General features: G+C 34.8%; 1 protein-coding gene across 1 annotated transcript; it reads right to left on the bottom strand.

Moving 5' to 3' along the window:
- Positions 1 to 5,519: 5,519 nt before the first annotated feature.
- On the bottom strand, positions 5,520 to 23,918 carry LOC124920626 (syndetin). Its single transcript, XM_047461153.1, has 25 exons — positions 23,431 to 23,918; positions 21,531 to 21,698; positions 20,943 to 21,017; positions 19,911 to 19,989; positions 19,354 to 19,418; positions 19,106 to 19,195; positions 17,170 to 17,259; positions 16,940 to 17,026; positions 16,509 to 16,592; positions 15,136 to 15,255; positions 14,136 to 14,167; positions 13,895 to 14,033; positions 12,928 to 13,485; positions 11,699 to 12,222; positions 11,557 to 11,620; positions 11,345 to 11,447; positions 10,913 to 11,088; positions 9,586 to 9,711; positions 8,742 to 8,812; positions 6,813 to 6,875; positions 6,558 to 6,630; positions 6,290 to 6,409; positions 6,131 to 6,211; positions 5,979 to 6,029; positions 5,520 to 5,895 (listed from the first exon to the last, which is right to left on the bottom strand). The coding sequence occupies exons 1-25, from the start codon at positions 23,647 to 23,649 to the stop codon at positions 5,785 to 5,787; spliced, it is 3,369 nt and encodes a 1,122-aa protein (XP_047317109.1). The 5' UTR covers positions 23,650 to 23,918; the 3' UTR covers positions 5,520 to 5,784.
- Between the last annotated feature and the right edge of the window lie 1,826 nt (positions 23,919 to 25,744).

Raw genomic sequence — 25,744 nt, 5'->3', positions numbered from 1 at the left:
AAATATTTGATCCTCAATGTACTCAAAGCTTCTTTGGCCTTTAAAAGAACAAGAGCAAGTATAAGAACATATATAATTTTTAAATGTCATAGACTAACATATGGTATAACACTTACATTTTCTTCGTTGATGTCAATATCTCAATCCTTCATCGTTCCTCTATATGTTTCCATATGTCTCATTAAATATACACCACAGTCTTTCTTGTTTGTATTGTCTTGCCATTCCAGCTTTGGGGCCGTTATCATGTATTTTTTAATTTTTGGAGCAAGTTTTTCTAGGCCTTGCCTTTCCAAGAAAGTCCCAAAATTGTCGACGTGTTTCTTCAAATTGGTATACTTGTCCAGAACTTTCATTTTATGCGGACGACCGGAGTTGTCTAGTATATCGATTCGGGAAGCGGCAGTATTCACACATACAAGAAAGAAATGACGACAATGGACGACATGTATGAATATCTGTAAAAAGAACACAAACATTTATCATTTGATTGCATACTCGTTACATGAAATTGAGGGATATGTACATACCATGTCAGCGGAAAATAGGTCTTCTTTTGTGACATTGAAGTTTCTCATGTCTTCTTCAAGGGCTTGTCAAAATTCGAAGCAAGTAAACAACAGACTAACCTGCAAAATAAGTCTAGAGTATCAAAGTCAAGTACATTGAAGGATACATAGCACAAAAACAAGAGAAACACTTACATGTGATATTGATGAAAAACAAATTATTCGTTTTTCATGCCTTGGAGACCTTCTGAATTTGGAGTGCAAAAGTATGGCCCAAGCGTCCACCACTTCGCTCGCAATTTCTTTCTTCAGTTTCATTGTTAGAAATAGTTGACGGGTAATATTACCCGGAGGACCATCGTACAGAACGTAACTGCAAAATAGATTCATTTAGAAGAACATAACTACTTTCATATTTCAAATTTCTAAAAGCATGCTAAGTAACTTACATTTCAGCCAGGTCTTCAGAAAACACAAAATCGGTCAATCTCTGTTCCTTGTTGGTTATTTTGTGGTCCAACTTCTCCGCAACCTCTTTCATGTATGGGGATCGAAGGTGCACTGGAATTTTTGTAATCTTCCTCTTAGGATAGTCTCTAATGTTGACGCGTCCCCCCATCATCTTCATCTTCATCTTCAGAAGATTCATCAGCTTTAGAAGCCTCACCCTCTTCCTTCCCTTCACCCTTATCATTTGGTTCAACAAGGGGTGACTGAGCTTTATTGTGCAGAACTGCATCCTCAAGATCTTTCTGTTGAATAGGGAGTGATTGATCTTCATTGTGCAAAACTGCATCCTCAAGATCTTTCGGTTGAACAGGGAGTGACTGATCTTCATTGTGCAGAACTGCATCCTCAAGATCTTTCGGTTGACCAGAGAGTGATTGATTATCTTCATTGTGCTCAACTGAATCCTCAAAATCATTCGGTGTTGGACGGGGTGATGGATTATCTTGATTCTCCTCACCTGCATTCTCACAGGTGTATTCAACCAGGGGACTACTGATTTTCAAGCCCGCACTCTCCAAAGTGTCCCCCAGTGCCTCACTTGGAGGATCTTCCCCACTTACACGAACCTCAGCATCATTCACCACCTTCAAGTGTTTCATGAACCCTTTAGACTCTCTTAGGTTCAGGAAACGAGCCTCAAAAAAAGGCTTCGGATCGATGTTGCGTTTCTCTAACTCCCCTGATAGGTAATTAAGCTGTTGGGTTGTATCTTTAAAAGTTTGCAGGATTTTGGATGTCAACATCTGTAGATTATGAAAAACATATTTTATTAGTCTCAAAAACAAGAAACTATAGACAAATGTGAGTCAATTTCTTGTTTCCACATACCTCATCATCGTCTTCATTTACTTCCACCAAATGATCTGGATTCTCAGGCTCTTTATCTGCTAGGCGCTCCCTTGCCCTGCCCAGCCTAAAACCCCCGGCACGAGCTTCTAAGGTGGTAAACTCTAACAATGTGACGTCATCCCAATAAGAGATGAATGAAAATTTCCTTTCATAAGGATGACATACACCTTCCACAAAAACACCATCTATGTAGCAAATCTGGAGTAAAGGAATGGGAAACATGTTAGTAAATATTTGATACATATAAATCATATATAAGAGAGGAATTATTTACCAATAAAAGGGTTAGAGGTCCATCAAAATATGGATTTTTATCTTTACTTTCTTTTTCTTTCCAACTTCTTACACTTTCAACCAATGGTTGTAGTGTGAAGTGGCACCAGTTCAGCTCCTTTATGTTATCAACATCCATTAAGGATTTGAGAATTTTGAACCTGAAATGAATAAAATACATGTGTGAGTAATCACAAATACAATTAGATATATAATAGGTTTGAATACATGTTTACCTGGCTCGTGAATTTTAAATTGGACATAAAAAACTTGAGACAACAAAGACAACAAAGTCGATTTTGAAATCGTTGTCTGCACTTGTGTTACTTAATATCTTGGGTATCATAGAAAGTGTTTCAGGAGCTTTTGACTCTTCCCCGGTCCATCTGGTCTTCCAATCCCTCAAGAAATTAAAAAAATCAGGGTCCTTAGTCTTGTCCCCCCAGCGGACTCAACTACGTTCATTGGCCCTCTCGGGAGGTTCATCACGAGCTGGACGAGATCTTCATCGATAAGGATCTCTTCACCGTTGGCCAATACCAGAGAAATCTTATCCAGGTTAAAAGATTTGATTATGTGTCTCGAAAAATGCCCCGGGCAAGTGGAGACACCCAATGTAAGAAGAGAACCAAACCCGATTTGCTTCACAGCTTCCCTCTGTTCTACGCTCAATTTAGGAATCATTTGATAAAGGCCATGAGGGGATGATCTTGTTAGAAATTCCACTTTCCTTTTTTTGATGGTTTTGGTTTTTTCGGGAGATGGTGGTAAATCTTCATCGACTGGTGTAGTAGATGGAGCAATATTAGTGGTTTCTGGGGGTGGTGCTGATAACTCTTCATCGACTAGTGTAGTGGATGTAGCAATAACATTGGTTTTTTTTTTTGGGGGGGGGGGGGGGGAAGAAGGTGGTGGTAAAATCTCATCAACATGTGTAGTACCTGCAGCAATATCAGTAGCTTCGACATCAACTGTAGAAACTGATTCATCAGTCAATGACTTCGTATTCGTCTTCGTCTTCGTGTTCGTCTTCGTATTTCTCTTCCTATTCCTTTCATATTTAAGCAAGTGAAACCTGGAAGTCATTATTTTCGGTGGGATAACATAAATCAGTATTCAATTAAATAAATGGAATCAATGGGTGTAAAATTAATAGAAAATATATAAACACAATAAGATTAACCTACCTCTCTGGTTTATTGCCGGAATTGACGTTGGATACAGGATTGGGGGCGGTTTCGTTTTCGTTTATGCTGTTACAAACTGACAAGACGACCTCTCGGGAGTCGAAGGTATCCACTTCAATGTTGTTGCATTGGTTTTCTGACATTTTCAGAAGAAATCCTTGTAGAATAGAAGAAATCTCTAGGGTTTCAACGTTGAATATTTGATGATCGCTGGGAGATAGAGAGAGAAGAATATGAACAGTTGCTTATGAAAATGAAGAGTGGGATTGTAGCGGGAAATATATGTTTCAATCCTACAAAAATAAGATATTGAAGCGAAGAATTATTCGCTCAAGATCGTCTTCTCGTAAATAAAATTCTCATACAAAATTTTAATTATAAAAATAAGTAATTGAAGCGAAGAAATATTCGCTCTAAATCGTATCCTCGTAAAAAAATAATTCATAAATAATTTTAAATATAAAAATAAGTAATTGAAGCGAAGATTTATTCGCTGCATGTAATTTCTCTCAGTAAGTGTACTTACATGATAGGTAAACTGTCTTCTCACGGATGGGTTGGGGGTTTTACATGAACGTCAGATTAAAAATAATCGAAGCAAATATTTATTCGCTTTAAACCGTCTCCTCGTAAATTAAAATTTGAAAATTTGAAAATATTAAATTATGTAATTTAAGCGAAGATTTATTCGCTCCAAAGCGTCTCCTCTTAAATAAAAATTACAAAAATAAAATAAAATCTAAAATGAAGTAATCGAAGCGAAGATTTATTCGATGCATATTATTTTTAATAAATTTAATTAATATTTAATAATTCAACCCTCGTAAATAAAAATTTAATAAAAAAATTAAAAATAAGAATGAAGTAATTTGAGCGAAGATTTCTTCGCTGCATGTCATTTTTAATAAATTAAATTAATATTTAATAAATGGAAATATTAAATTCATGTTAATTTTGGTATTCACATACATGAGTAAGTGTTTTTCCATGATAGGCAAACGGTCTTCTCATGAGTGAGTTGGGGGGTTTACATGAAGGTCAGGTTAAAAATTATTGAAGCGAATATTTCTTCGCTTTAAATCGTCTCCCCGTAAATAAAAATTTAATAAAAATATTATAAATAAGAATGAAGTAATTTGAACGAAGATTTATTCGCTGCATGTCATTTTTAATAAATTGAATTAATATTTAATAAATGGAAATATAAAATTCAAGTTAATTTTGGTCTTTACATAAAGGGTAAGTGTACTTTCATGACAGGCAAACGGTATTCTCATGGGTGGGTTTGGGAGTTTACATGAAGGACAGGGCTCTTGGGCGAGGAAATCTTCGCTCTCTTCGCTTCTCACCCTTCCTTCTCACATGGGGCCCGGAGAGAAGTGATCTTCGTTGGAGAATATGAATAATATATTAATTCCATACGTTAACTGGTTATTCCGTTAACAGCGTCTGGGGTGAACCCGGAATGAAACCCGGAATCCGGATTCTCCCTCCTCCCTCTCCTACCCAGATTGATTTATTAATATAATAATAATGCTGTAATTTGATTGGTTCGCAACAGGGGAACACGGGAATCGGTAGCAGAAGATCTGAATTGATATTTTTGTACAATTTTTTTCGTATATTATTATTTTAAATGTTTATTTTTATTAAATATGAGATTTTAATATCTTAAACAAAACTCTTAATATTTGAACTAAATTTTATTTATTCATGCAATTTTACACAAAAACCTGTAATAGAAGAAGATGTGAGCCATACTCAAGTCTTTCTTAAAATAAAAGTATATATAAAAAATAGAGTAAGATCATCGCCGCGCACATTTAAACTTGCGATGCACGGTAACCTAGATCACACAAAAGTTGTTGGTCGATTAAGACAGTAGGACAGTGGTTATAAAATTCGAAATCCGCTAAAAAGTGTGTAACAATTCATCTGCCGAATCAACTAATCCCAAAAATGGGTCTTATTTAATGCTCTTCTTTTACTACGGAAGCTAATTTCCGTGAAAATGAAAGAAATAAAAGCAAGAAAGCATAAATAATAATTGGATTGAAGAGAAGTATTTGAGGGTGAAGATAGGGATTCAAAATTCTTTGTAACTACAGTGCAAAGAAGGGAAGATGATCCAGATTTAAAACTTTGGTTTTCTGAACCTGGTGGATGGCACATCTAGCTATTTATTATATGCTACAGTAAAACTCTCTTTTATATAAATGATGATATTATGATCATTGTAATCCAAAAATTACAAGCATTGCTCCATCCAACGAAGAAATTATGTCACAAGATGATATACAACCTTGACATGTCTCTCTATCCATCTATATCAACAAGGAATGTAAAAAAAGAAAAAAAAAACATAATAATAATAATAAAATTTACATCAATAATACACCAGGAGGAAATTATTGTGGAAATATCTATATATGTTAATGCAGCATAAAATATGCTATCTATGGGGCTCCCTCAATCTTCTCAACCACCTCAAGCCTGGTTTTTCGCTTCCACCCCTTCATTGTAGCTACAAGGTTAACCAATCCCACAATTTGGCTTTTGCTATATTCCTACAAAAATGTACACACGTTGGTTGGACGACTTCAGCTTAAGCTACTATTAATTTGAGTATATATATATATGTATGTTTTACCTGATGAATTCGCGCCCAGTGCACATACTCGGTTTCTGGCAGATAGTAAGCCTGTTCATACAGATAGATAGATGGAATTGTTAGCTAAGCTATACCTAATTTATGTTGTTAAAGTTTCAACAGCTACTAGCATTATTATTATGATCAATCACCTTGACGAATGTATCAACAATCTGGAATTTTGGTTTCACACTATCGGACGATGCAAAATGTTGTAGGCCATTGATCAAGACCTGGGAAAAAGGAAGGACACAACTTAGATAGAGTCAACTTAAAAAAAAACTAGGATAATGATGTTGTTGCAGACCCACCTGAAGATCTAATGACATAAGAGCCCGTCCCTCATCTGTACACCTCTTGACTCGTGATAGACCTTCAACCAGAGTTTCAGCAACAATCTCAACTCCGTATTCTAACAGCAGATCCTGAACCTGGAATAATTTCACAAGGGAAAAGTTTTATCAGCTAAGCTATTCTCTTCACCCCAAGTTTATATAGCAACTTCCCAAAATAAAATAGCAAGCATTCGGCAAGTGCATGCAAAATGATGTTTATATTCTTCTGGGGGTCAGTTATTACCTCTTTTTGAATCCCCCCATGAACAAGTCTTGTTCTGTAGTGCTTAAATTCTCCCAACAGCAAATCAACATACCTGTTAATACAATATATTATTTTACGCTGTCTTAAACAGGTTTGAATCAACAATATGCATATAAACTGACCCAACCAAATCAAAAGAATCATTGCACCACCAGATCACTTACATTAAACAGGTGAATAATTTCAGCACGAAAATTATGAGAGAATAGTGAAAGTAAGATTATGATGGAATACCCGTTATGCTCAAGTCCAAGCTCCTTAACTTCCCATTTAGCGTTAGCAATTCGGTCAATGTACCTGTGGAAGCAGAACAGTCATTAAAAAAGATACAATAGCTCCACAATGTAAAAGTTTTGCAGAAACCAAATAAAATAAGTTGAGAAAACAAAGCAAAGAACAGGCTTATAAGTTATTTTAAAATAGAAGATGGAACATAATTAGATATATAAGTTTCGCGCAATCAGAATAGACCTTATAAGTCATTCCTGCATATCTGAAAACATTGTGGCACAAAGGTACCCTCATCAGAGACTATATTCGATTTGAATCAGATTACAGATCGAAAGACGTGAAACAACATCTCTAGTCCATAAATTGTTTATAATATGCAGACGCTTTCCTATAATGCATAATGGTACATATGTGAGGCATAAGCTGACAAGTCAAACACACATAGGGCATATTACCTCTCCTTTTTCTGCACTTGAATTATGGGGGTATCAATGAAACGAAACAACCCTCATTAACTGATTTTTTATAGCAGAGATTTTTGGTGTTGAAACAACACAATTTTCGCAAGTTTGAGCAATTTAAATGAATTTAGAGAAGTCTGAAAATGAGGTCAGCAACATATGACACTAAGGAAATGTAGTAAGGCTAAGAGAAAGCATAGAAAAAATAGTTCATGATAAATATAATACCATTTCAGCAGCTGAGTCAGATTTGACTGCTAACATGTCAGCTGACTCAGGTGCTGATGTGGTATTATATTTATTAGTTCATCAGAAACTTGTAGTTGCTAAAAAAACTAATGATGTATCTGGTTATGAGAAACTGGTTTCTGACACTCTGTCAAATTAATTAAATGATGTCTTAAATAATTAAAATCAATTGTTACTGCATAGATGAAAATAATTTTGAAAAAGTTTTCATCTATGCAGTAACAATAGATAAAAAGAAATTTTCATCTTTGCAGCACCAATTGAAGTTCAATCTTATCTGCTTTTCACGCTTCAAGTTTCATTTTGAAAAAATAAATCAAACTTAAAGCATGAACAGAAAAGATGAACTTCAATTTTCATCTATACAGTAACAATTGATTTTAATTATTTAAGACATCATTTGAGCATTTTGCACCACTGAGGAATTAAAGGAATACTCTGATAGTAGTCCAGAGGGAATCTAACTTGACTTCTTCACACTGTATTAGGAATAGAGTCAAAGGACAACTGAGCATCATATGGAAAATATAAATCGCCTGTATGCGGAGAGGCAGAACAGTTTCTTTCATATGATTATAGGTTTATGTTAATGTATTTGAGCTTAACTTCAATCAAATCCAAATTATGGTTACCCCAAAAAATGTTACCAAAATGAAGCCATTATTACATGCATGGTTATATCTTGTTCAACTTTTTTCCATCATCTTTTAGTCCCCTAGGAAATCAGACAGACTCCTGTAGTAAAGTAAACCTATTTTCTTGCTCATCCAATGACATTGAATCGAGTAGAAATGACTTGGCTTGAAAACAAACTAGTGTACAAGTTTCTTAGAAAGAAAACAGTGTTAGTTGTGCATGTCAACATGAGCACACAATGTGAATATGTTGCAATTCCCATCCCAACCAATATCTAGACAAATCAACAAACCAAAGAATAAGAAACACACAGAAAGTAGGGTAGGTAATGGATAGTATACATCTATATCTCCATAATCAACATCATTAAAACAAAAGGATCCACAAAAAGATATAGGCAGCAAGAACGAAATATAAAAGGCTTGGTGTATAAGATAAACATAGAACTCAACCCTTTATGCAATCAATCTCAACTGCAAGTATCCGATGAATATATTTAGAAGAGCACAGTTGGTGATACTTATCAACCAAGTCTGTTTAGATTTTATTTTTTCCCTTCTAAAGTCAGTTTAAGAAAATGACTCACCCATTAATATGTAGAAGCGTTCTGGCGGTTGTCCTATGGATATGCTGAGTAAGATCTTGTGCAGCATCAACCTGATACATGCCAAAAACTTTCTTTCATTAGCTTCAGTTAAATATACATTCAATTGAACCCCCAGCAACTGAAGCACTCCTCCCGGTAAGAAGAGATAAAAAGCGGAGTACCACTAATAAATTTAATCACAGCATCCCTAGAATTCACAACTGCTTGTACCACATTCCAGAACCCTTAATTAAACACATACTTGACCAAATTCTATGAGCTAACCGATCTTAATTATGCTTCATGTCAGACAGCTAATTGTTCCTTGGTTGATATGGCAAAGATAACGTTGAATGCAGCAAGGGAAGGGGACTGATACATGTTAGGGTGGTCCAGATAATACTGTTAGTTGGCTAAGGCAGTTAGTTATTGGTAATATAAATAGTGAGATAAGTTCAATTGTAAGGTATTCAGAGATTTTGTAAGGATTGAATTCTATCTCTTTTCTATGACAGTTCTTCTATTATCATCTTCAATGGTTTCATTTCTCTTCGTAACCCTAGATTTCAAGTTACCTTGTAACAGAGACATCCAACCTTAAGTTGTAGTATGCTTAAGTAAAACATGGACCTCAGATCTAAAGATAGTGAAATAAATAAGAGATGGACAAACAATGATAAATGAACCAGATCTGTCTCTAAACTTTCAATGAACTTAGTTAATAGAACCTTCGCTACCCCCCTTTCAAGGAAACAACACAAGTTTTCTGCCATCTAAATTCAGTGCATCCTAAACTTCAATAATGAAGGTAAGTGCTGTAGAAACTTCCACATAAAATACATACAAAATGCGTATAGAAGTCTTCGACAATTGCTGGATTGCTCTGCAGAAGCATTGCTTGAAGATGAGACTTGGATCTATACATTAGTCGGGCAACAAGTGATATTGTGTCTGCAGAAGCACATCTTTCCTGCAACATAACATTTAGATAAATTTGTATCACTTAGAAGTAAAAGTCGTTTATGCTATACGAGAAGTAATACGGAAAAGGGGGACAGGGATGTAGTCAATGAATTGGATATAGAAGAGAAGAGACAATTTCATTCTTCTCTACATCAGGAGATTATTCAACTTGATAAAAGACAAATGACAGAAAGGGACTGCATATTATAGACAAATTCTTTTAGGGTACAGTACAATTTCATAATATGCATAAAATAGTAAACCTACTTGATAGATTGTTTAAGAAGAATTGGTTCTGAAAAGAATACCTATTACCCTAGTGGAGAAAGTGTATGCTATTAACCTGACCACAAACCCAAGACAAATTGGTTGATTTTCACATGTGTGATCTTAACATACTTGGTTCATTCATATATACCAGGCGAAGCTTTTGTTATACAAGATAATCCTTCAGAAGATCTGAACAATTGTGAAGCCCATAGAAAGTCCTATCCAAAATTAGTTAGTAACTTCCTAAAAGGTCCGTCTGGACGGTGGGCAATACTGACTTATGGCATAATCAGGGATGGTAATGGAAACTATAGCAACTCAATCAAAGCCCATGAAAGTCCTGGATGATGTGAAGTATGAAAAAATGCTCCATATATATTGCAGACACAATTAAAGATTGCAGAAACATGATTTTCTTCTTACAAATCTACCGTTTGCAAGATACCCTGGCCATAAGGGTAGCCAACAAAAGATCCTCTTTTTTTTTGTAAAAGGGTAATCATGTATTAAAAGGAATTAAATGGAGTTATGAAGGCGAGGCATCATTTTTACAGGATCAGGACCATCCTTACAACATCATAATCATGTTTATAATGAGAATACATCAATTAAAATGTGAAAGAATTCACAGTATTAGACCACACGCGGATCAAAATATGTTCCTAGGATCCAGGACCAACATTTTCAGTCACATTCCTTGACGACCCATAAATTAGCTATCCATGTAAGTTGTAATGCATGACAGAGAACATACATACTTTTTCAAACCCATTAATAAAGCAGGAATAAAGTATCATCACTCTAAGAAAGTATAATCATCTGTTAGAAAACATAATAATATCATCTCATGAGAGGTAAAATGAGAGAAGATGAGCCTCTCAGAAAGTATGAAGTTCCAAAAAGTCATATAATGAGAATTACATTACAATATGCTATACCTTGAGACCAAAAGACTGTGTCTGACCAAAGTTGGCACTGGGAGGACCAGTAGGAATCACATCTATGTGACCCAGAGTTGAATTCAAAGATTTTGGTGAAGAAGATGATGCAGATTGGGGTCCAATCCATTGCTCACAATCTTGTGCTATTCTTGATAATGTTGTCTTCAACCGAGCTGAAGCACAAAATGCAGTAAATTTCATTGAACGTTTCACAGTCAAGACCCATTAATACATATAAAAATTGAAAACTAGACAATGATTCGTAATGAAATCAAGCGTGCAAAATGTTGAATACAACATACGTGTAAAAGACCATATGAAAGAAAACAAAAATATGCACACATTGTGTACTGACACAGAAAGTACTTATAAAGAGATTTTCATTTGTTTGCTTTGTTTTTAAGAGTAATTTGGCCAGATAATACTTACAACTAAGCATATCATTCAAGCCTTTTCCATTAGGATAACTGCTCTGCTGACCAAATGTATCAAAAACAAAATGGAAGAAAACCCCAAACAACTGGCAAATTCCCTGCAAGAGTAGATATAATCAGTCAAGAAAATAACAGCATAGCAAAAACTTCCAATTTGATAATATACCAAACAGACAAAATTAACAGAGTCAACAGATGATTGCTTACCTTGAAAAATTCAACATTCACTATCTCCAGTTTCTGCATTAGCCTAGCATACTTATCCATGGACCTACAATGAAAGCACATTTAGTCAGGACACATGTGGATACTTCCTCACAATTTTTAAGCATTGAAATTAAAACATCACCTCAAAAGACAAAGTGATGATCCTGTTTGTGCTGAAACTTCTTCACCACTACCATAAGATGAGTTCTTTCTTGAATGGCCGGATCTGGATATCCTACTAGGGAGTTGACTATCTTCATCAATGAAATCTGCAAGAAGATCTTCATTTTCATCTTCAGAATGAGGACTCTTCCCATTTACATGATGGGAATTACTGTTTCTCGTGACAAATGCATGCCGAGGAGAGCTCTCATTCAATTTTCCACCTGACTCAAGGGGAAAGATGTCTAGGCAGTCCTTTAAACTTAGTTTTGCTAAAAATGGGTTGCCATTTTCCAGCCACAAGGAAAATCCACCTTTCTTAACATCATTTTCCACTGAATCTTCAGAGTTATTCAAATATAGAACTCTGTTATTCCTAGCATTCTTTTCTGATGGAATTATCAGAGCCGCTCCATCACCAACAAGGCCAGCAAAGCTTACCACTTGAATAGTTTCTGGTGGAAGTTTTAGCCAATTTTCCTTTTCCAAGACCATTTTCAGAGCCTGAACAGAAAGACAATAATACACATAAATATATGCTCTTTCATCACTAGCTGATACAGAATCAAAATGATAAACAAATTAAAAGCTAAAACAATCACAGAACACACTCTTGATCTATATCAGGAGAAACCAAAGTGTAAAGTAGTATGTTTGACTTGTTTAGCTCTGTTTCATCTCTGACCAAGAACATTTGCTAATCAACATAACAATTTTTTTCTTGGAAATAGTTGTGAAATACAAAAAGACCTTAATTGTGTGCTAATTCTTCTGATGAAGAAGTTCAAAGAGCAGCTCCATACTTGGTCATTGTTGGAGAGCTTTCTAGAGATGAGAACTACATGATGGAAAGGAACACGGAATTCCCAAAGGGAGAGAGAGGTGAGTGTTAGAGGCTAAGTCAAATTATATTGATGGGCAAAGCTTAAGAGGATTGCTACTGGAACAACCGTAGCTTTCGTACCATGCGGAAAGTGAGAGGGGAAAAGGTGTAATCTTTACTCTGTAGGTTGTCTCCTTTTAAATATATGTATTTCTAACTAACTTAGGATATATCTAACTTACAAGAAACTAGGATATTTATCTAGTAGTTACAGATAAGTTACCATTCAAATTTACAATATAACTCAGTAAATAAATAATGCATTATCTACTCCAACAAATCAAAATGACAAAAATGAAATGAGGGATTTAGACTCAAGTACTTACATATATATTTTGGCGATGAAAAGTAACAAAATAATTCTCACAAATTGCTTTGACTTTCAGCCTGAACTCCACTGCCTTAAATCCACAGAAAGCTTCCCCAGCCAAGATGAAGACATTCAGATCTTCATAGTTTCTAAGAAACTGGTGAATACTAGTTGAACAGACAGCAGCCGAAGAAAGTAAGACTGACACACGGCTTGTTGTAAGTTGCCAAAGATTTTTCCGACCTCTTTGTAAGGTCTGTGATACATATGTTGTTGCATCTTTCCTTAGCTGAAACCAAGGTGATCTACTGCTTGAGGCTTCTGACCCATCATCTATTGAATCATTAATTAAATCAGGACAGTTTGTGCCTTTGGCATCATTCATTGCAGGAGCATCCGTAGAAGAGATATGAGCCAGTCTATTTGTTTTCTCTGTTACTTCTTGAAATGGTTCTTGATATGACATTGAACTAGAGGTTAATGTTTCTGCTGTAGAAACATTATCAGGAAACCCAGAAAGCCCATTATGACAATCCTGCTGCTGGTCAATGATTGGCATTTGGCTTTCAAGGATCTGCAACGAAGAAATCTAAGTGTCACTGCCATTTCATTTCCTGGGTGTATCAAATCTAACTATTTTTAGCTTGCGTGTTGGGTTATTTTGAAATAACTATTAATATGATAAAAATTGTGCTCTATATATACATTGAAAAAAACTATACAAAATTTATACTTTTGTAATGTATCACATTCATTAGTTCAGATGATAGCTATGGTTAAATAGTTAATTTAAAGGAAATTATATTTTACCAATAATTCTCATTAAATGATTTTGATATAAAAAATATGTGAAGCATTCTTTCCACTAGTTATGCTGCTTTCTGGTGTATCACCATCATTCTCTAGGAAAGCATTAAGTAATGCAATTTTCAAATAAATAATATGTTGCATGCCAAGTTTCATTATGAATTCTAAGCACATACCATATTCTCAGGCTCAAAGCTCATAATTGCAAAATATGAACCCAGTATCTTAAAGAGGACAGATAGTGTTGATAATAGACACTGCCTGAACTTTGGTTCAGGTATCTGATGACAAAGATCGCTGTATGTAAGTCTTGAACTGGAAAAAGCAAATAGTCAAAAACCTAATGTGAAGAAGTATCCCATCCAAGGCAACAAACTATAATGATACCACTATTTTGGTTTAGGACAGAAAAAATACCAGTTACTTTGTGCACTGGAAGCTTCTAAATCCTGTCAAATTCATTAGTCATCCAAGAAGAGTCACATTAAATAAGAAAACATGGACATAGCATCAACTAAATGTGATAAACACGTGGGATGCTACTTGAGATAAACATATGGCGCCGCCACTGAAAAATCCTTAAAAATGAAGCATGCAATATATATATATATATATATACACACAAAAGTATTGCATCTGAAAATCAGAATAAATATCATAAATGCATTGTATAGTAGATCTACAACAAAGAATCAAATGTGATAAACAAGAATTTTGCTTTAATAAACTCAATTGTCCAGATTATATTCTTATTTGAAAAGACTGAATTAGAAGCTGAGTTTAGATACAAAATGAATTAGCAGCTTTTAGGAAATAATGCAAACAATCTTGATCACTATGATTTTGTATGTGAGTTGTATCAAAATGAAGGTTTTCCCTTCAACGATCCATGCGGAATTGCCACTCTCATGATTACGTGCCATCCTTAAATTGGTTATTAAAAGGAATATGCAACGTTAAATTGGTTATTAAAAAGAATATGCAACGGATGAGACTTCTTTGAACTTATTGGAATCTAATTTTCTTTGATTTTGTTCTTTTTTTCTTTTTTTAGCTTGTTTTTGTACTTATTAAATGCTTCTCGCATCCACAAAAATTTATCTTTAATGAAAAGTTTACACTTTCCAAATAAAATAAAATAAAATAAATTTGGTTATTAGAAAGGGAAATAATGCAAACATATTCAGTACTTTACTTCAATCAATAAACAAAACTATGGTGTTTGAGAAATATCAGACCTTCTTTTACCAGATACATGATCAATCAAATATACCAGATAGGTGTTACGAATAACGTTGCATAGTTTTTAAGTGCTGTTGAGATTATTGCAAACCCTATTAGAATGCAACACTAGCATATTTCCAAAATACTCAGGCATCAACATAGTCTATAAAGTGTGATTCGCTGCATGGCATACCTCTAGCAAGATATTCTTCAAAACGGAGTGGGTTTCTGAGAGAACCTCCTGCATGAAGAAGCTCTGTACCTTTTCAGCCAAACCAGATGCATCACCAATTAATGCATAAGCATCAACGACCTGCAGAAAGTTGAAACTTTGTCTATGAATCACCAATAATGTCAAAGCAAAACCAGAATAAACAATCTAAGGGTGTTTTATAGATTTTGAAGATTGGACATCAAAATTGTTCAGTTCTTAAATCGGTTCCACGACTCCTTAAATCTCATCGGCTATCCAAACTTCGAGGTTAGCCATATATACTCTTCCCTCAACAACATCAGTCCATCTTTTTTCCCTTGGAAGGACTTATGGAAAATCAAGTTACCATCGAGAATCTCGGTCTTTGCATGGGAAGCCATTCACAGTGGCATCCTTACACAAGACAAACTCAAGAATAAGGGATTCCATCTGGCAAATAGATGTGTTCTTTGTGAAAGTTCCGAGGAGACAGCCAACCATCTTCTCTTGGATTGTCATATGGAAAAGGAAATTTGGTCTCTTATCCAAAATCTCCTAAATCTCCAATGGGAGATGCCATTATCTGTGGGGGAATGTTGATGAAATGACGAACTCCAAACAATATTGGTCCAAGCTAGAAGTCAATCGTCTCAATTATGTGGTGGTCTATTTGGAAAGAAAGGAATCGTAGAATCTTTCAAGGGAAAAATCATGGTATTACTAAGATCAAAGGTTTCATTCTCCTCACTCTCGCAGCTATCAAGAAGAAAGGAATATGCAACAGATGGGACTTCTTTGAGCTTATTGGAATCTAATCTTCTTTGATTTTGTCCCTTTTCTTTTTCAGTTGTTTTTGTTTCTTTTTGAATGCTTCTCACAGCTATTGGTACAAGCTGGAAGTCAATCGTCCCAATTATGTGGTGATCTATTTGGAAAGAAAGGAATCGTAGAATCTTTCAAGGGAAAAATCATGGTATTGTTAAGATCAAATGATTCATTCTCCTCACTCTCGCAGCTATCAAGAAGAAAGGAATATGCAACGAATGAGACTTCTTTGAGCTTATTGGAATCTAATTTTCTTTGATTTGTCCCTTCTCATTTTCAGTTCTTTTTGTTTATTTTTGAATGCTTCTCACATTCACAACAATTTTCTCTTTAATGAAAAGTTTACCCTTTATAGACAAGAAACATTTTATGGTAGAACCTGATAATAACACATTACCTAATTTGCATCCATATAGAATACAGAGAAACGACAAAAAAAAGATAGTGTCATCCTTAGGAAATAAAATCAAAGAAATAATTAAACCTATATTGTTATTTTCCACAAAGGAAATAAATAAATCATATAATAAGAGGTTTGATTTACTTACAGTTATATATGTATCTTCCTTGAAATCTTGACACACTCCTAATAAAAGTGAATCCAACTTTTGAAGGGTTCTACCTAGCCAGACCTGAAAGTGCACAAGGGATTAACCCACATCAATAACTGCTGTCACATGACCCATGAAATTACTTGTAATTGTCTAAATGGTCACAAAAGGAATGTCTGAGGGATGATTTGATTTGCTAGTAAGAACTGATGCTAAGGATATGAAATGTATACCACATCTTCCTGTTTATTTTGGGGGAAATGGTGAACCATTTATTTATAACAAACAAGTGTCTTTGCAACAGCTTTTGTAAAGAAAGTGAAAATACATTTTGTTTTCACACAAAGAAACAATCAACAATTCAAAAAAATCAAGATGATATTTTTGAACAAAACTATAGAACTTCAATCTTCCTGTTTATTATTTACCTCAACCCCACGACTCATTTCTTGGATTGCTGAAAGCTCAGATAGACTATCCAAAAGTTGCAAGTACTCTGATAAGACTTGAAATGCCTGCAAAAGATTGCATCAACTATGCATACGTCTCTAGGAAAGCAGAAATTCATGACAGAACAGAAATAACTAGGACACACTAAAAAAAAATATGAATCTAAACCCACTTTTTACAAACTTATTTTGGTAAAGAAGAATTGAACCTTAGAGAACTTCCCTTCCTCTACGTGTTTTTCAAGTGCAAGTTGCATGTCCAATGCATGGCGAATCTCAGTCAGAATTGGGACCATATCCTGCAAGTCTCAGTTATTTTAGAGAATATTCTAAAACTCACCTACAAGATAATATGCTCAGTTACATGGGGGAAACAGTACAATTGTTAATTGCTTAGTCGGAATGGAATCTTACACATGAAATGAAACTCTCCTTAATGTCCTAAAAACTAAACGTAATGCATTCTGTGCCATAACATTACACTAATCACAAAGATTACGTTCTTTTCAAGGAAGTGTTGGAGTAAAAATAAAACGATTTTGGGCCAGGTCTGTGGAGAAAAGTAGAAGGCAATTAAATAATTTCTATGGGCGCCAGATATTGCACAGCTTATTTCATTACATCATTAACAATCCACTCACTAATGTCATTGGAAGAGAATTAGCTTGAAGAAATTACAACGAAAGCTGCCAATAGCAGAGAACAAGGATGGGATTACAGCATCATTTCTGTTGAAAAATAAAAAAATTAACAAAACAAGGATGCAAATATTCTAAAAATTATGCCTTAATAAAAGTCATACTCATTATGATTCCACTGAATTCTTAAGACCTCATGAGTCGCAAAATATCTCATACTGACAACTTCTTAATAGTAAAAGCAGACATAATCATGGATCTAGTGCCATATAATTCAACTAGTGCACAGAATTACGGATTTTCCATGGAAAGGATATAACATTATTGATGCACCAATTATGATGTTTCTTTTTATAGTTGATATGCCATGATATGTTCTTAAACATAGTAGTAGCACCCCTTCGTCAAAGACTAAAATACAGGGTTTTTTTTACAAGTTAATTGTTATATGGATATTTAACCCAACATCCATGATATATAGTTATCATTTAGAAGATCTCAATCTAGAAATCTGATCTCCAGCAAATAAAATTAGTGCCTATAGAGAACATTGAAGACGGGAGAAGAACCCCAAGTCTCAAGGAAGAATATCCATTCCTCAATACCCCCTTCATCCAAACACTCAACAGTTTTGGCATAAGTTGGGTATGCAACCAAAGATACCAATTTCTTACCTAAATCTATTTGTGGAACTCGACAATAAGATTAAATGTAAACAGTCATATGAAACTGAGAGGTGCGCATGATTAACTTGATCAAAATCATAACTTGTCTTTTTTTAGATCACCCATCCTAGTACTACTCTCGCCCAAGCACGCTCAACTGCTGAGTTCTGATGGGATCCGGTGGTCAAAATCATATCTTACAAAGTTTAATTCCATAACACTTGTTGCAGATCATGATGTTATTGAAGAGTAATGAAATCAGATCAGAAGCACTGCTTAATTAAACTCATAATAGGTATTTCTAGCAAGATCTCTCATTTCAATTTGTTTAACCTTTTTATTTTACAGACATAATTACTGAATCATTAGAGTATAATTTGATCCAAAGCTATATGAACAACTATCTTAGAAACATAAGCATAATTGCTTATACAAGATGCATCTAAAATTGCTTAAAACATAAGCATATTTCTATATGAACAATTTGTATTTCTAACAAGTGAATCTTCTCCGGTCACATGTTTTCAAAGGGGTCACATGAGCACCAAAACATTTAGCATAATTGCTTATACATGATGCATCTAAAATTGGTAATACCTATAGTTGTACTTCAGGACTGAAAATGATAAAACTCAGCTATACGGAACTGTTATCACTATGCACAAGCAAAGGCGGCACTGCTCTGCAACTACAATTCTATTACATGGCTAATGCCACAATATAAACTGTTCTTATCAGGTCAATTTTGTGAACTCATAACCAGGGAAAAACATATATATATAATAAAAGCTGACAGGTTGGGAAAGATAAATTATAATATTAATCTCTGGGAAGAAGAGTACCAGCAAAGATTGTTTCTTCTTGGAACATGTAGTAACAATGAGATCCCTTGATACCTCATTCCTTGATGATGTGAGATGTCTTCTCCCATTCTACAGAGATGATAGGTACAACGACATGAACCCAATAACTTCAATAAGGATCGTGCTAATTATTATAATGTGAATGGAACCATTGTCTTTGCATGAGAAATGAATTTATTCATCAGCTGAAAATCACTAAACATATATTGGACAAAACAATTGCTTACCATGCAGATCACATTCGCCACCTTCAAGTCCTTCTCCAACTCTTTCACCAACTGCATTCCTTTCACTGTGCGAAGACATGCACCATTAACTTGGTCAGGCTATAAACCCGGAAACATGGATATCTATATGCAAAATTGCTAGTTCAGTTACTTTGGCTCAGAGGCCTTTAGTATAGCACTAGGACCACAAACGGCCTTGGTTGGTCTACGTGTCTGGACCTGCTTTAGGTCCATGTGGAGATAAAATAAATTGTTCCTTTAAATCACAAACTACAACAAGCTTTGATCCTTCACTACAACTAAAAACTTCAAATCTTAAGTAAGATTATGTTAACTTATCTACAATGAAGTATTTGCCAATCTCTTCAACATGATTTTATAATCAGGTTATAGATTTTTTGTATAGTACAAAAGTCGAGAAGGAGACTAGTTTAGGGTATCAACAGAGGAATAGAGGTCAACCCTATTTCCAGTAAAGGAATGGAAAAGGAAAGAGAAGCCGAAGCCAATTCGGTTCAGAAATGTGAAGCATCAAACCACTTTGTTTAAAACCTTACCCATTACTTCATGGTGTGCCATGACATGATGAGATAACCTCTCTCCTATCAAATCCAGCTGGGCTAATCTGAGAGCAGCCTGGAAAAGGAAATTTGAATTAAGGCCAAATGTCCCAAAGATGAAGAAAATAAAATTCTTACAGGAAGTCCAATTTATTCATATATACTATATGCATAGTTTTCCCAAAACAAAAAACTATATGCATAGAAACAAAGATTTGAAGAAAAACTCTTGAGAATTTAATGAAATGTATGAGGTTATTGCTTCTTACATATTCCCTAGGAATTTTGGGATCATGGGGCATAGAAAACTATTTACTTAGAAACATTATGCATAAAAATATGTCATGTAACGCAAAAAGTTGTTTAAAGCAACTATACGTACTGGAAAGAAATGGGGGTTGGAAAAAGAAAATGAGAGAGAAAATGAAAAGACCCCTACCTACACTAGATCATAGCATATCCCCAAGGATGGAGACACAAAGCAAGACACCAACAACAACGAAATTAAACTACAAAGAGACCCAAAGGAAGATGTCAATTGCATCCAATAAAGATATATGTCCTAGATTATAGAATCACAACAACTACGAAGTTAAGCCCCTTCCATATAATACAAGTACATATTACAATTTTGCTTTAGTAGCCACATAGCCTCTTTTTGTCTTTTCAAAAGGTACTACTTACAAAGAGTATTAATGGAAACAAAACATACATCGTCCAGATTTTGGAATCATGCAATACAGAAGATTTGCTTAATGCAAGCATATGTGTGGTTATAATGATAAGAAAATCCTAGTCTTGCAGTTTCCTTCTGTTTCACGAAGGCCTATTGTTTTCCTCTTGTGCTAGGCTTCATTGAATGTATAATAGTTGTACAGTTTTGGTTAATTAACTTTCATTGATTAATACTAGCAAATGATTCCAATTCAAACAACCTTTTAAGAGTGGAGAAAACATAAGAACCAAAAAAGGAAGGAACAAATAAAGATGGAATGTAATATATGAATAAGTGGAAGGTTATTGTTTTACCTTTTCCTCAAAATATGCCAATTCATTTTCCTCAGAAGGAACATGCTCCAAGACATGTCTAACTGGATCAAACTCCTGCATGGAAACAAAATGAATTTGGATCTGAATAACTCACTAAGAGCAATAAATAATGATGTCTGCTCATGATCTAAAAACCAATATTATCTAAGCTTGTGGACATTGGAAGGAGGTCTAAATAGCTAGAAAAGCAACCATCAAATTCATTATTAGATCAAGTATTTAGCGTATAGTTATTAAACTCTTAGTTTTTATCCCCAAAAAAACTCTTGCTTTTAATACAGGGATTTGAATCCTTCAACCTGCCTACAAAAAATAAATAAACAGGTACCACCATCAGAAATTAAGGAATTCACTACCAATTAGCTTAAAAATTCAAGAATGCCAATACTTTGAACCAAATACTAATGTGTAGAGAGTACATCCAACAACAGCTTACTACTATACCCAAATACATTTGGGTCATTGATATTGAGGACATACTCCAACCAAATTGTCTATGTTTCTTAGAAAACAACACGATACACTAATTACAGATCAACCAAGACGCCATTCATAAGTAAATAAAACCTCTTCATAAAATTCTTCTTCAGGCTCTTCCACTATTTGGGCCTGCGATTTTGTTCCATATATTGAAGTTAACTCTTCAGAACTCGTTGAGAGACCATGCCTCTGATTTGCAGGTAACCCAGCAAGAGCACGAGCAACAGCTGCTGCTGCTGCAGCTCGTGCTGGAACCTATAAAATAGATCTAAAATAGTCAGATGTTATAAGAAAATAAATTTAAAAACATTCACTTTACATTCCAGTGTGAGTACCAGTTTACATAATAGTAAGGCATCTTGTGCATCAATTATCTCATTGGGGAAGGGAAATTAAGAGTTTACCCTATAACAATAAAAAATAATAATAACTCGTAAGCATCCGAAAAGAACCCAAGAGTATGGAAGTCTAGGACCCGCAACATTGTTGCATTGAGCACCTCCTTAGTGAGCCAAGACTCGTGGTGTCTCTCTTCATATGCCATGATGATGTATGTTGGATGGGTGATTCATATTCATCCATTGATATGTTTTTTAGTTATCTATCCTTATTCATCAATTACATATAAGATTATGTATTTTTTTCTTCTGAAATACCCAAATTTAATTATCATGCAACATAAGGAAAGATGCCAACAATATTATTGGAAATGCTTAAATGTTAATGCCTCCACGCCTTAAACTTCTTTGGGTAAGCTGAGATGGATCTGTCAGATCATCATCAAAGCTGAAAAAACAATACTAACAATATTTCTCAATATCTGTAGAAAAATAATCACGTCATCATTCACTAATTATTCTTTTCTACAGTGGGAGGATGTCCAGCATTGCATCTCTTACACCAGACAACTTGTCATTTCCTTTTCTCCTCATATTCTCTGATTTTCCCTTTCTGTCACAAGCCATCCATGTACTCATTTTGTGACAAGATAAGAAGGTAAGATCACCATGTCTAATCACAAAGAGATATTTCCTGGACTGATCATCCATGTTTTTGATCGATGGCTCAACCTTGGTAAAGAAGTAAGCATGCCACATTAACTTAAAATCAATTTAAAATATAAGAAGGAAGTATTTTTATTCTGGAGTGTTGACATCCCCTTTTATCTTTTGTTTACTTCTGGTTAGCCTTAAGAAACACATGGTTCTGTGATAAGGGAACTGGTAGAAGGTCCAGTTGTAGTTCGATGATCAGAATTGAGCAATTGCATGAAAAATAAACGACAACCTGAGTTGCTCTAGAAATTTGTCAACTTTCAGTCACCTGTTGCAGCCTTTATTATGTAACTATGATATGATTGGTTAGCAACAACTCTGAAGATAAATAGCAGAACTTCTTTGCTCCCACAAGAATATGAAATACCGAAAAAGTGAATACAAATGACAACCTAAGTTGCTTGAGAATTTTGTCAGCTTTTGTCCCCCTATTACTGCAGCATTTATTGTGTAATTATGATATTAGTTGCTTTGCACTAATTCCAAAGTTTAAATGCCTGAACTTCCTTGCTCCCATCAAATTATTTTATAAGTCTCTGAGCCTTGCCAATTACAGATAACTTAATCTCACAATTTCTTCTCTCGGACCCAATCTTCCCCTATACATCTTACCCCCAGAACATAGCATTAGTGCCACATTTAGGACAATATGTATGAAGTAGAAACATCCAGTTGGATAACTCATCCAGTTGGATAACTGTTATGGTCTAGTCCCAAAATAAGATCCTCCTAATGATCAGCAACTTATAATCAGAAAAAACAAAAGGTGCAATCCTTCCCAACACAAGCTCAATTCCAGTTATCTTCAACGTGCAGTTCATGAACCGAATATTATCGTACAAGTTATTAGTGAAAGCATAAAACTTGAGATGTGGGTGGGCTATATATATATATATATAAGGGATAGATTATTGAAAAGAGAGAGAAATCACCTCAGGTCGATCAGAAACTTGGGGGAGAAGTCCAATAGACCTTGCGGAGCGGACGGAGTTGAGAAATTTCTCTCCGACCCTAGACAAATCCATGCCGCCCCCTTGATACAAGAGCAGCGAGGTAAAGAACAAAACCCTAGTGCCTTGAAATCCCCCTTCACTCAAATCAGCATTGAATGCGAATGGACTAAGCGGAAATGGTGGGGAATTTGACTGCATTTCAATTGAGAACTCCCAGCTGAACCCTTTTTCTGTAGCCCATTCCTCAGAGATCTTGTTCGTCTACTATTATGGTGTGTAGTTTGCAATTGGATCTGATCGGATTGGGGAAGGAGAGACGAGACGAGACGAGATAGATGAAAATGATATGCTTGATGGAACTTCGGTTGATGATTGATTAGTACTTTGGCAGACTGACTTCTTTGGTTCCATGGGGTCCTGGATCCATGATTTACACTAATGCGCGTGAGGAAACAACAACAGACTTTGCAGTTCTTCTTTCTTTTTAAGAAAATAAAAAATATATATATTTTTTCATTCTCTTTTATTTTTCTTCAACAAACAGACTAACCGAATGTATGTGCAGGGTAAAAAAATGAGTTGTGATTAATATTACATTACTAATGTTCCTAGGATATTGATATCAATGATAAATGGAAATAAAATGAAATCTAATTAAAATTGAAACCTTTAATAGATCCACCCTCATGGACAAACTCAATTTTCTTTATAAATGAGAAAAAGATGACGCAAGACAAAAATCACGATATAAATAGCTTAAGGAGGGAATTTTAATAGCATATGTTTTAACAACTTTGCAAGCTATTGAAGAAAATATAATCATATATATATCCTTAAGATGAACGGGATTGAGATCGTCGAGTCGAACTTCATTAGGGATTCCATTCTTTCTTTATATAAGAGTCTTCTCACAATTGAGGAAATTTGGGAAACTATTACAAATTATGATGGAGACAAAGCACCTGGTCCGGATGGATACACAATCGATTTTCATCAAGGAGTCTTGGAATTTATTAAGGAGGACTATTTGAACTCTTTCAAACATTTTCATGCTATAATTTTTTTTTTTTGAAAAATGTTGGAATTTTAGTTGTATTGTCCTTGTTAAGAAGATCTTAAGGGCTAAGGAACTCAAACACTTCAGACTTATTAGCTTTGTGACGAGCTTCTATAAAATATTTGAGAAAACTTTAGCTATTAGGCTCAAAATAAGAACTCATTTCTCCTAACCAAATGACGTTCAGATAGATCACCGATGCTTCTCTCGTTACAAATGAGCGCATTGACTCTATTACTAGAAGAAAGGGGACAAGTTGTCTTTGTAAACTTTATATCAAAAAAGTTTTTGATCACGTCAATTGGGATTTTCTCTTTCTTTTCTCTCCTTTAGAAAATAGGTTTTGGAGTTAAATGGAGGAGATGAATCAAACTTGTGTTACTAAACTTAAGTTCTCAATTCTTATCAATGGCACGGTGTTTGGGTTTTTAAGAGCTCGAGTGGGCTTAGACAAGGGGATCATTTATCACCCTCTTTTTCACGCTGGTTAAGGAAGGTTTGTCAAAAACTATTTGAGAAAGCTCATCAACGATAGTCTTTTTACGATGATTAATATGAGAACGACAAGAAACACAACTACATATCTCACTTACTTTTTGTGGATGACACTCTTTGTCTTACTAAGCCTACAGAAAACATTCATTCTCTTCAGAAGATTTTATTCTTTTCGAGGTAGGCTCAGGGTTGAAAATTAATAGAGAAAAGTCTGAATTTTTTTTCATCGGTAACGTTCATAACACTTAGTCATTGGCCAACATTTTAGGGTTTAAAATTGGTACTCTCTTATCAAAGTATCTCGGTTTTCCTCTCAATGCCCAATTCAGTTGCAAGGAGAATTGAAATCCTATCATCGAGAAAATGAGAATCAGGTTGGCTATTTAGAAGAGCAAACTTCTATCTAAATGCGACATGTTTGTCCTCAATAAAAACTCTCTCGCTACAATCCCAACATTTATTATGTCACTCTTGTTAGAAATCTTGTCTTGAAAGAAATATATATAAAATGATGTACAAATAAATGAAATAAATAAAATATATGAAGAACGAAATCACCGATTGAGATGTTGATTCGAAGCATGTGTTAGACACATTTTCCTTTAAACAGTTTCATCGTCTCCCGTTTGTGCTAGAGCTTATCGTAGATGGCTGTCTCCTAGGGTACAACGAATCCACTAGTGATTCTGCACTGAAATCATTACTCGTCAAACTTGATCAGCGTACCTAACTATCACCGGG

Source organism: Impatiens glandulifera, chromosome 1 (assembly GCF_907164915.1).
Source record: "Impatiens glandulifera chromosome 1, dImpGla2.1, whole genome shotgun sequence".
In the NCBI taxonomy this organism is placed as follows: Eukaryota; Viridiplantae; Streptophyta; class Magnoliopsida; order Ericales; family Balsaminaceae; genus Impatiens; species Impatiens glandulifera.
Note: the sequence above shows the minus strand (reverse complement) of the source record. Positions and strands in the feature narration are given on the sequence as shown.